Source organism: Chiloscyllium plagiosum, chromosome 24 (genome assembly GCF_004010195.1).
Source record: "Chiloscyllium plagiosum isolate BGI_BamShark_2017 chromosome 24, ASM401019v2, whole genome shotgun sequence".
Lineage (NCBI taxonomy): Eukaryota > Metazoa > Chordata > Chondrichthyes > Orectolobiformes > Hemiscylliidae > Chiloscyllium > Chiloscyllium plagiosum.
In genome coordinates, this window is record NC_057733.1 from 13,907,926 (window position 1) to 13,920,015 (window position 12,090).

The window sequence follows — 12,090 nt, forward strand, 5'->3', positions numbered from 1 at the left end:
GAAACGTCGATTCTCCTGTTCCCTAGATGCTGCCTGACCTGCTGCGCTTTTCCAGCAACACATTTCCATCTGCTTTACTTCTTAACATGCAAATGAATAAGACAACTGTTTAAATTTTACACTCAGAATTATGATGCAATTAAAGCCTTTCTCAACTATTCATTCTTTCTGCTCATGTATATAACAATATTCTGAAATTTGAGAAGGTAGGTTTCAGCAAACGGATTTATTATTAATTCATTTAAGCATATACTAATATACAAAATCCTGACATCCATGGAATGAGTTGCATTGAGACCATTGTGTCATAGTTACCTCAAGACACTTCAGTGCAGATTATAAATAGATGCCAATGGCAAAGTTAATGGCAGTGACACACATCAGCAGATAAATGTTGAGCCCTAAAATCATTGTGATTAGATAAAGCCCCAAAAGGTTGCAATATTAGCTTCCTCTGCAATTCTATAATGGCAACTAAAACCTTAGAAATGCTTCCTTTACCCAGGTGATACCATGTACATTGACTTCTCATTCTGTGGCTTGGGGCTGCCAAATTTAGTACAAAAATGAAATGATTCCGGCACTTCTGACTAGTCTTATTAATTACTGAGCAAACCAGAATGATCTTAACAAAACTAGACAAGTCTGTCAAAATGATATACACACTTTTAATTTCACTCGAAAGCAAAATGCAATGGAGTGCAAAACAAACATCAGATAGGTTGGTTTGAAGACAAAGCTTTCACTTATGCTGGTATTAATTTTTCAGTCTCCATGACCAAACATTGTTCTGCTTTGTTTTGGATTCTTCCTCGTCCAGGCTGTTCTCCTATCCAAATTGCAAATATGAAGAATTGGCGGCTTGTCGGTGCAAGAAAGTGATGGAGCCTAAATGCCCACAGTTTTATTCTTGGATGGGATGTGAAGAGGGCCTAGGTCTCTTCATTGTGTAGCCTCTTGGAGACCAAAAATTGTTCATTTGAGGATAGCGTGCCAGCATAATTAGGTGTCAGCTTTGGATCAGTGGTAGCATTCTCGCCTCAAAGTCAGAAGGTAGTGAGTTCTACTCCAGAGCTATGTGCACATTATGAGAACTGGCAAACTGCAAAGTTGTACTGCCAGAGGTGTTGTCTTTTGGAAAGAAATTAAAATAAGACACATGTCCTCTCAGGTGAAAAGAAAAAAAAACACCGTTAAACAAACAGAAGGGGAGTTCATATGATTTAGATATTTACCTTTCAAGTGACATCACCAAGACAGATTGATCCAATTCATTGCTGTCTGTGGAATGTTGCTATCTGCAATTGGCTGCAAAATGTTCCTACAATACAACAGTGATTCCACCTCAAAACTACTTTATTCCTGTTCTCCTTCTGTTTCTAATGGTCTTATCACTAAATTGCTGAAACCTGGTTCACTAACGCACTGTGCACTTTGTCTGAACTTTAACACTTAGGACAATTGTAACATTATCATCATACAAGCTGGAGTCTCTGGATGGTCATGGACCCAAATCACACCTGACAAAGCTCCATAACATCCTTTACAACTGACAGATTAATAGCATATGTCAAATGTCAGTGGTAAAATACCAGTTTGAAGATAACCTAATTGTATATGAAGGGCCTTAAGCAAAAAGCATTAAGCACAGACGAAGGTACTTACACGATTAAAAAAGAAGATTGTGAGTCACAGGAATTTCTTAGCAGCTCAGTATGTTAGATCCAATTAGCAGCAAATATTGTGTATCCAATATTTATTCTGACAGGAGAATAAAGGACTTGTAACTTAGTATAGCTGCCTTAAAAAAAACCCGATAACTTTTAATTTCAGGAATGTAAGGAAATAAGCTGTGCAGAGGGCAGCGCCAGTGTGAACACAGACCATTGTTGTTGTAACCAAAACTGATCCTGGAAGAGGATTCCAGGTGCCATCTGATCAGTTGGTGATTTGCTCCTGAAAGGAAAAATGCTTCTCAGCTTCAGAGAGACATGGTGTTGATTTTCTTGAGTATAGTGCAGACGAATTTTTAAATTCAATGAAAGTTTAGCATGAGAAAATTACTTGGGTAGCACTGCTTATTGGACTATTGAACACTGCTTCATTCAGTATTGACAAAATCTAAGAGAAATCATGAACAGCTTATCCTCTGATTGTTTATAGAACAGCTATTAGCCATTTAATTTATGACTTTATCGAATTAAAAAAAAAGCCCAGCCTACCATTCTTCCGTTCAGTAAGAGGTGGCAGTGGCTGCTCGGACTGCCGAGATAAATCTTTCATTTCTGTGGTCACACAGTCATTCTTGGGGTTGCAATGTTCAGTGTTCTGATGGCCTGGGTCCGAATTCTGGTCCACACCCTCATGTTTGGTCACTCCGGTCAACTTGCTCGGAGTGGGATCTGCTTCTTTTGGCTGCTCCACTTTGAATTATTCAACTCTACAAAATTCACTAAAATTCAGTCAACCTGGAAAATAAAACAAACATGCAAAACTCATCAGGCAACTCTTTGCTGAAAATATACCATCTCTTCCTTGTATGAATTTAAACGTTTTGTGCCATGCTTGATTGATACATTAATCTTCAACATCACCCTAATCCCCTCATCACGTTAACCAACTCATAAACAGCTCCAGATTCTAACCCCACATCATGGAGATTGTAAATGTAATATTTAGTATTACATATACGAATCAGACTATCCAATCCACAATTAGGTAGCTGGTAGAATAGAGTCAGTGAGGTGGAATTGTTTCTTGACTGAATTTTTGTTTTATTACAGATGAAAACTCATAGTTGCTTTATAAGCAGGGATCTCCATCTTCTAGAAGGTACATCATACCTGGGTTTATATTTGGCCCAGGAGAAGATGGGTATGTGGATGGGGTTTTACCTTGTCACAATTCTGTCGGTGCAGTGGGCTTTCTGGTAGTCATACATCGTGACGTTTGTTTTCCATTTTTAAATCTCAAGAGTAACTGCTTAAAGATTAGAATGTTTTAGAAACAGGTGGATGGCAAGCGAAATACAGCTGCAAATCTCTTCTCAGAAACCTGTATCAGGTTTGCTGTCATGCTTTAACCATGTTCAAAGATGGAGTCAAAAGTCACGGTGCATTCTATAATGCTTACACCTTGAATAACCATGTGCTGTTCACAGCATTTTCACATCCCTTGGAATTTCTTCCCCCCCACCCATTGATTGACATAATTACCGAATTTCATTTTCGTTGAGATAGTAAATCGAAAGCATGTTCTGCATGCCTGAAGCTACTCCAACAAGAATTAAAAATTAATATTTTATAACTGTGTTTCTTCTCGTCACTCATGGAACTGTTCTGCACATTTTCTTTGGGCTGCAAAGTTAAACGAAAGCTCTAACATCAACTTCAAGTCCACTGACTTTGTTTGCAGGCTCAGTTATTGTGCACAGAGTCAATTTACAATTTCCACATAGCTTGATTACATTTTATTTGAAATGCCTGAACACATTTAAGAGGAGAGGAACGTGCCTCACTTCAAGATTTGTTGCCAGCAAATTAATTTACAGACTGTTCCAAGAGCAGGTCTTGTGCAGTCTCCAGCTACCCATAAATATTAACGACACTACATTCTCTATTTCTGTACACATTAAGGGATCCAACATCAGTTTACAAAACATATCATGAGCTGTTTATTTCACTTATCTATGGCTTTCTGTAGATTAATTTATTCCAATGTTTTTGTTAAACCTTTACCAGTTCCCTCTGCTTTCCTCTTTAGACTTACCTCCTGTTGAAACAGCTGCCTGCACAGATTTTAAAAATGACTTCCGTGTCTTATGTTACAACAACAGAACCTGCTTGAAAAACTCAGTCGGTCTGGCAGCATCTGTGAAGAGAAACCAGAGATAACATTTCAGGTCCTGTGACCCGTCTTTAGCACAGTTCTGAAGAAGGATCACTCAACCTGAAACAGAAACACTGATTTCTCTCCACAGATGCTGCCAGGCCTGCTGAGATTTTCCAGCAATCTCTGTTTTTGTTTCAGATTTCCAGCAACCGCAGTACTTTTGGGTTTTTCACTTTGTGTTTTATGTGTCAGTTTATCACAAGGTTAAAAAAAACCTTGTAAATTGCTGGTGGCATAGCAAAATTAAATGTACAAGCAATTATTTCAATCCACTCTTATTCAAGACAGGAATCATAGTAGGTATGGGCTAATGTTGCAGCTTTTTGGGGCAAAGGGTTTCCCACAGCTGGACAATCTGAAAAAAGAAAGATTGATTCTTTCTTTATCATCAGCTAACATACACAAGCATAAACTCATTAGAGGAGGGTGAGCAGAAGGTTGTTTAGCGACAAACATATAGAAACTCAGCAGAGCTGGCAGCATCTGAGAAGAGGCAAACAGAACGATCGTTTTAAGTCTGGTTTGACTCTTCTTCAGAAGAGTTCAACAGTATCCTCAGTGTTTCAACAACCTCTGCAGAAAAATAGATGGCTGTCGGTGATCCAAGATGACAGCAACGGAGTATGCAGACTCTGGGCGCTTGAGTCTGGGTCTCATCCATTCTGTCAGCCTTTTGGTTTTTTTTCCTTCTTGTTTAGTTTTCCGCTGCCGGCTGGTGAGCAAAGTAGCAGTTGATGATGAAGTGGCCAATGAGCTGCGGCAGGATATGACTCAGCACGGGAGAGTGAGCCCTTGTGGGCAAAGCCCAGTGTGGAGTGAATGCAGACATTTGGCTTAAAAAAGGACTGTAACATTTAACTTCCAACTTCATTTCTTTATTCTTTACTTTATACTAAAAAGTATTTGACAATGAACATTTTAACATGTTTCTTTATTTATTAACGTTCTTTCTTTATTTTCGTACCTTAGATTTTGTGCCGAGGTACTTTTGTACTTAAGATGACGCTGGGAATGGTGGCAATTACATTTGTACTCCTGAATTTCATTATACATGACAATAATACTGAAATCTAAAGAACAGTATTCGCACCAATATCAAATAAGAAATCCCAAAGAAGAGCCGCCTATCGCTTGCAAGATGACAGTTGGTCACACATTTCCAATCATTACACAAGCTTCTAAGTCTAGCATTTAATTCCAAATAAGTCTAACATTCAAATATCTATAATGATACATAATTCATTTTTGTCTTACAGTTAGTCATTAATCCTACCCACCTGAAATAACTGCACAGAAGCTGGTATTCTGATACTAAGTCACCCTTTATTTACTTGTGTACAGTACACTGATTGTAGCCAGCCGCAATCCATTCAACTGAGGAGATTCCAATCTCCTGGTTATATTGGTCAGCCAGGGCTTTCCCGATTAACAACTCCAATCAACAACCTAGTAGTCAACAAGGTCAATCTGCTTCCAATCACTACAACACCAATGATAATGAATTGATCCCAAAACAATTATATTTTGGAAGGTCAACCACTGGCACTAAGTTTTCCCTCTTTGTAATCCGTGCTTTAATGCCACAAGTATCCCTGTCTTCCATGATGGAGGAAACCAGCACATCAACGCAAAAGATAAGGCTGAAGTATTTGCAAAGATCTTCAGCAGGATATTACGATGGAGATCCATCTTGGCCTCCTCCAGAGGTCCCAACATCACAGATGCTAGTCTTCAGTCAATTTGATTCTCTTTCATGATATTAAAAAACATGGCTAGAGACACTAATAGTACAAAGGCTAGATTGCCTATCAACATTCCAGCAAAGATACAGAAGAGTATCTTCTGAACTTGCTGAATCCCGAAACAAGCCTTTCCAGCACAGGCAACTACTCAATTAATGTGGAAAATTGATCCTGTACACAAATAGAAGTATAAATCGAGTGCAGCCAATTATCACCCATACATTGACAGTCATTCATCATTAAAGTGGCCAAAGGTGTCATCAACTGTATTAGTGAACTGTCTTCCTGAGCTCTTTACAACCAAGTTTTAAACATGGACAAAACAGCTGAACTCCAGAGGGAGATGAGAGCGACCACCTTCACATTCAAAATGACAGTTGACTAGTGTAGTATCAAGAATCCTAGTGAGATTACAGCCAATGGGAATTAGGGGGAAACTCTCTACTGATTGCAGTTATACCTGGCACAGAGGAAAATGGTTCTGCATGTTGGAGGTCAGTCATCACAGTTTGGGGACATTTTTGCAGGTATTCCTCAGGATAGTGTCCTAGGCTTACTCCATTATGTTCCTGCTATTATTAGGTCAGAAATTGGAATGATTGCACAATATTCAGCACCATTTATGACTCCTCAGATACTGAAGCAATCTATGTCCAAATGCAAAAGGACCTAGATGATAGCAGGCTTACATTGCCAAATAGCAATTAATATTTGCATCACATAGGTGCCAAGCATCTCCAACAACAGACAATCTAATAACCACGCTTTAACATTCAATGGCATTACCATTGCTGAATTCCCCACTGTCAACATTCTGAAGGCCACCACTGACCAGAAACTGAATATTGTAGTAAATATTGTGGTAACAAGAGCAGGGCAGAGGTTGGGAATACTGCAGCAAATAACTCATGTCTTCACTCCAAAAAACCAGTCCACCATCTACAAGGAGCAAGTCAGGAGTGTGATGGAATACTCCCCACTAGTCTGGATGGGTGCAGCTCCAGTAACATTCAAGAAACTTGACACCATCCGGGACAAAGCAACTCGCTTGGTAGGCATCACATTGACAAAGATTCACTCCCTCCACCACTGTTGCACAATAATGGCAGTCAGAACCATCTACAAAATGCACTGGAGAAATTCACCAATGCTCTTTAGACAGCTAAGAGACTCCTTCCAAAGCTGCTACTGTCTAGAAGGATAAGGACAACAGATATATTGGAACAACACCACTTGCAAGGTCCCATTCAAGCCACAACCATCCTAACTTGGAAATATATCCTTGTTTCTTCAGTGTTGTTGAGGTAAAATGTTGGAATTCCTTCCTAACAGCACCGTGAGTGTACTGACAGCACATGGACTGCAGCAATTCAAGAAGGCAGGTCATGACCACCTTCTCAAAGCCAAATGACAATGGGCAACTAATGCTGGCCCAGTCAGCATAGCCTATATCCCATGAATGAATAAAATAAAATAACCTTTTTAGTATGCATCCGATTTAAGACTAAGCTCTTGTACATTTGGCCAGCACAGGTACAATAAATCAATCTGTGATAAGATGAGATCATGCTTTATCATTTAAAATGCTGTAACTTGACACTGACAATTAGTTCTCAAGAGCCAACTATTTTCATGAGTGATGCTAAAAGAAAAGGCATTGCATAGCTACACAGTGAGAAAACTAGTCCTGGTTGAAGATTATTACAAATCTTGCTAATCCACAAATTTATTTTAATCTAATGTCTGGTTTGATCACTCAAAATAAATGTCAGTCTTGTTATTTATTTATTAGATTCTCTACAGTGTGGAAACAGCCCTTCGGCCCAACAAGTCCACACCGACCCTCCAAAGAGTAACCCACCCAGACCCATTTCCCTCTGACTAATGCACCTCGCACTTCAGGCAATTTACCATGGCCAATTCACCTGACCTGCACATCTTTGGACTGTGGGAAGAAACCGGAGCACCCAGAGAAAACCCATGCAGACACAGGGAGAATATGCAAACTCTTTTTTTTAAAAAGTTGCTTCTCATCTCTTCTTTAAACTTACCCCTTTTACTGAAACCTTTTTACCATAGTAATCAGCATTACTGTTTACTGTTTCATCCCACTACTTAATTGCAGCTGAAAAAGGCAAGCCCACCAAATTCAAACTGTGGCACAATAGAATATACAGCAGCAAACATGTCTTTCCACCATTTAGATATACCTTTTGTTTGTTCAACACTGATTACAAATGTCCCAATTACTTGTGAGCTATTGTCTCAATCAGTTCTTGCCTGTACTTGAATCATTTTGGGATTGCTTGTTTGATCACACTTTTTACTGATTGTAAAGCTATAGCTGAAATGCCAGTGAGGATTGGATCGGAGGAGAGACATGTTCAAGGGCGTCGCAGTGAAAGCAAATTATAAAAGTTTTGATTGAAACTATTGAATGCCCATCTCTTCAGTTACCGAGTAATGCAGTCGGTCTAACACATTTTTTCATATTTCTGAGCAAGGTTCAAATTTGCCTCTGTTCATTGGATGAATGCTTTCTCTTCTGGTGGAGTGAGTTTGAGAAGTGGAACACCGTGAGGATAAGTGCTGAGGCCTCACTTATTTATCAGTTGGATTAGTGACTTGGAGGCGAAGTTAAAGAGTAACATTTCCATGCTTGATGATAGTACAAAACTAAGTGAAAAGGTTAATGGTGGGGAGGACATAGAGTGGCTGCAGAGACACACAGATTAAGTGATTGGACAACAAAAACAGATTAAGTGATCGGACAACAAAATAGCAAACAGAGCATAATGTAAGGAAATGTAAAGTTATTTATTTTGGTTACAGAAAAGCAGAATATTATTGAAAAGGTGAGAAACATATAAATCTTAGTGTTCAAAGAGACTGGGGTGTGCTTACATAAGGAACACAGAAAATTAGCAAGGAAATACAGCAATAATTACGATGACAAATGGTACATAGACCTTTATTTCCATGAGATAGGAGTACAGGAGTTTTTAAAAATTCTTTCATGTGTTCTGGGTGTTTGCAGAAAGGCCACCCTTTATTGCCTATCCCCAATCTGCTATGAATTGTGTGTCATTTTAGAAGGCAGTGAAGAATCAACCAAGGACATTGCTAGGAGCAAGTGAAGGCTGCAGATGCTGGAGATCAGAGTTGAAAATTATGGTGCTGGAAAAGCACAGCCGGTCAGGCAGCATCTGAGGGGCAGGAGAAGCGACATTTCAGCATAAGCCCTTCACCAGGAGCATTCGGTGATGAAGGGCTTATGCCCGAAACGTCGACTCTCCTGCTCTATGAATGCTGCCTGACCTGCTGTGATTTTCCAGCACAACACTTTTAGACTAAGAAAATTCCTGTGGGTCTGGAGCCTGTGACCAAGTGAGGATGGCAAATTTCCTTCTGTAATGGACATTAGTAAGCCAGATTGGTTTTCACAACAGTCAATGATAACTCCATGTCACCACTGCAGAGATAACTTTTGGTTTTAAAATTTGTTAACAATCTAAATTGTACCAGTGTCCTTGACTGGTCTTGAACCCAAACCATTAACTTGAGAGTGATTTCCTAGGAAAATGGGTAACATTAATTAGATTTGTGTTCTTAAATCTTCTCTTTCAAACATATGAGTGTCTAAAGTAGCTTAACAGGATAGATGCTGGGGGATTAAAATTGTCGGTCAGTAAATCTATAATACCTGGACATTCTCCATCATTTAGGATGGAGATGAGGAGACGTTACTTCACTCAAAGTGTTGTGAATCGTTAGAATGTTCAACCCCATTGAATAATAGATGCTACATCATTGAATACATTTAATTCTGCTACATCATTGAATACATTTAATTTTCCAAGATCAGATTAAACATTGGAGCAGATTTGAAGACTATATAGTTCACTCTTGATCTTATTTCTTTCATTCTAGCTTCAATATATAGACACAGATGCATAACAAAGTTTGCCTTGATTGGATATTAAAAATTGGCCGACTTTGTTCAGAAAGACCACATGATGATTGCAGTTATTGGAAAAATATCACCCTGTATCAACCTGGAGGTACTGCTAAGGCTGTAGAAGGCCTTGGTAGAACTGCATTTGGAACACTGTGAGCAGATTTGGGCCCTGTACCTAAAGCAGTATGTGCTAGCATTGGAAGAGGTCCAGAGGTGGTTTACAAGAATTATCCCAGGATGAAGGGCTTGTCATATAAGGAGCGATTGAGGATTCTGAGTCTGTACTTGATAGAGTTTAGAAGGATGAGGGGGAATCTGATTGAAACCTACAAAATACTAAGAAGCCTGGATAGAGTGGATATGGCCAAGATGTTTCCACAAGTAGGAGAGATGTGGACCCAAGGGCCTAGCCTTAGAGTGAAGGGATGACCCTTTAGGATAAGGAGGAATTTCTTCAACCAGAGAATAGTTAATGTGTGGAGCTCCTTGCTGCAGAGGGCTGTTCAGGCCAAGTGATTGAATGTATTTAAGACAAATATAGATAAGTTCTTGATTGGTAAGGGGATGCAGGGCAATGGGGAGAAGACAGGGGAATAGAATTAAGAAACATATCAGCCATGATCAAATAGCAGAATAGTCTCGATGGGCCAAATGGCCTAATTCTGCTCCTATGTCTTATGGTCTAACTTTATGTCCTTTTGATGCACGCTTCCTATAAATCCTTTCATAGTATGAAAACATGTTTTTATGTGCTTAAGGCTGATACATGTTTCAAGAGTATGAGAATTGTCGAATATAGACTGAAACATCACGTATTGGACTTGAAAGCGCTTGACACTGACAGAGGGCTGAAATAGGAAGTATTCCATTCCCCAGAGATATCGACCTCAAGAATGGCGAATGCACATTTGAAACACAGATACAACATTTTAACCGTCGTGTCTAGATATGACTCTCAACCCACCGCAATGTGGTTGACTTCTTAACTGCCTTCAGAGTGCCCTAGCAAGCCATCCAATTCAAAGGCAATTAGGGACAGGCAACAAATGTTGGCCTTGCCATTGACACATACATCATATCAGGGAATAAAACTAAATTCCAAGGTTTCAAATATTTCAAGCTTGTGAAAGACACAGAAATAGGTGGGAAAGCAAGCAATGAGGATGATGCAATGGGATTGCAGATTAAGTGAGTGGGAAAAACATGGCATTTCGAATATGATGTGGGAAAATATAAGCTAAAGCACTTTTGCAGGAAGCATAGAGAGGCTGAATATTATTTAAATGGAGAAAGACTACAGAAAGTTACAGGTCAGCATTATTTGAGAATCCTTATGCATAAGTCACACAAAAAAAAACTAACATGCAATTTTAACAGGTATTACAGAATGCAAATGGAACACTGGCTTTTATTTCAAAGGTAGTGGTGTTTTAAAATAGAGAGGTCTTGCTAAAACTATGCAAGGCACTAGTCAGACCACAAGTGTTATACTGTGATAAAAACAAAAACTGCAGACTCTGGAAATTGAAACTGAAAACAGAAATTGCTGGAGAAACCCAGCAGGACTGGCAGCATTTGTGGAGAGAAAGGAGAGTCAACGTTTCAGATCCCATGGCAGATCTGCTGAGTTTCTATAGCAATTTTGGTTCTTGTTGCGGTTCTGTTCGCCGAGCAGGGAATTTGTGTTGCAGACGTTTCGTCCCCTGTCTCGGTGACATCCTCAGTGCTTGGGAGCCTCCTGTGAAGCACTTCTGTGATCTTTCCTCCGGCATTTGTAGTGGTTTGAATCTGCCCCTTCCGGTTGTCAGTTCCAGCTGTCCGTTGCAGTGGCCGGTATATTGGGTCCAGGTCGACATGCTTATTGATTGAATTTGTGGATGAGTGCCATGCCTCAAGGAATTCCCTGGCTGTTCTCTGTTTGGCTTGTCCCAGGGACAACACTACTATTATAGGACAAGCCAAACAGAGAACATCCAGGAAATTCCTAGAGGCATGGCACTCATCCACAGCTTCAATCAATAAGCACATTGACCTGGACCCAATATACCGACCACTGCAACGGACAGCTGGAACTGACAACCGGAAACGACAGATTCAAACCACTACAAATGCTGGAGGAAACATCACAGAAGCGCTTCACAGGAGGCTCCCAAGCACTGAGGATGTCACCTAGACAGGGGACAAAACGTCTGCAACACAAATTCCCAGCTGGGCAAACAGAACCACAACTACGAGCACTCGAGCTACAAATCTTCTCACAAATTTTGATTTCGGTTCTTGTTATACTGAGAACTGATTTGGTTCCCTTATCTAATGAAGGATATACTGACAATGGTGGCAGTTCAGAGAATGTTCACTTGGTTGATTCAAGCTACGGAGGGATTATTTTATCAGTAGGTTAAAGAGGGTGGGCCTGTACTCATCACAATTTAGAAGAACAGTGTACACGTATAGAAACATAAGATTCTTAGGGGCCTTGAGTGGGTGAATGTGGAAAGG

The 12,090-nt window shown here is 39.8% G+C and overlaps 1 protein-coding gene across 7 annotated transcripts in view; it reads right to left on the reverse strand.

The window, feature by feature from the left end:
* The window catches only part of LOC122562032 (myocardin-like), a 662,438-nt gene that overhangs the window by 272,003 nt on the left and 378,345 nt on the right, over nt 1–12,090 (reverse strand). For all 7 annotated transcript variants that reach the window (XM_043714469.1, XM_043714471.1, XM_043714465.1 and 4 more), the window contains one exon: nt 2,223–2,468. In XM_043714469.1, coding sequence (XP_043570404.1) covers nt 2,223–2,283 — 61 coding nt within the window. In that variant the 5' untranslated portion in view covers nt 2,284–2,468. The remainder of the gene's footprint in view (nt 1–2,222; nt 2,469–12,090) is intronic.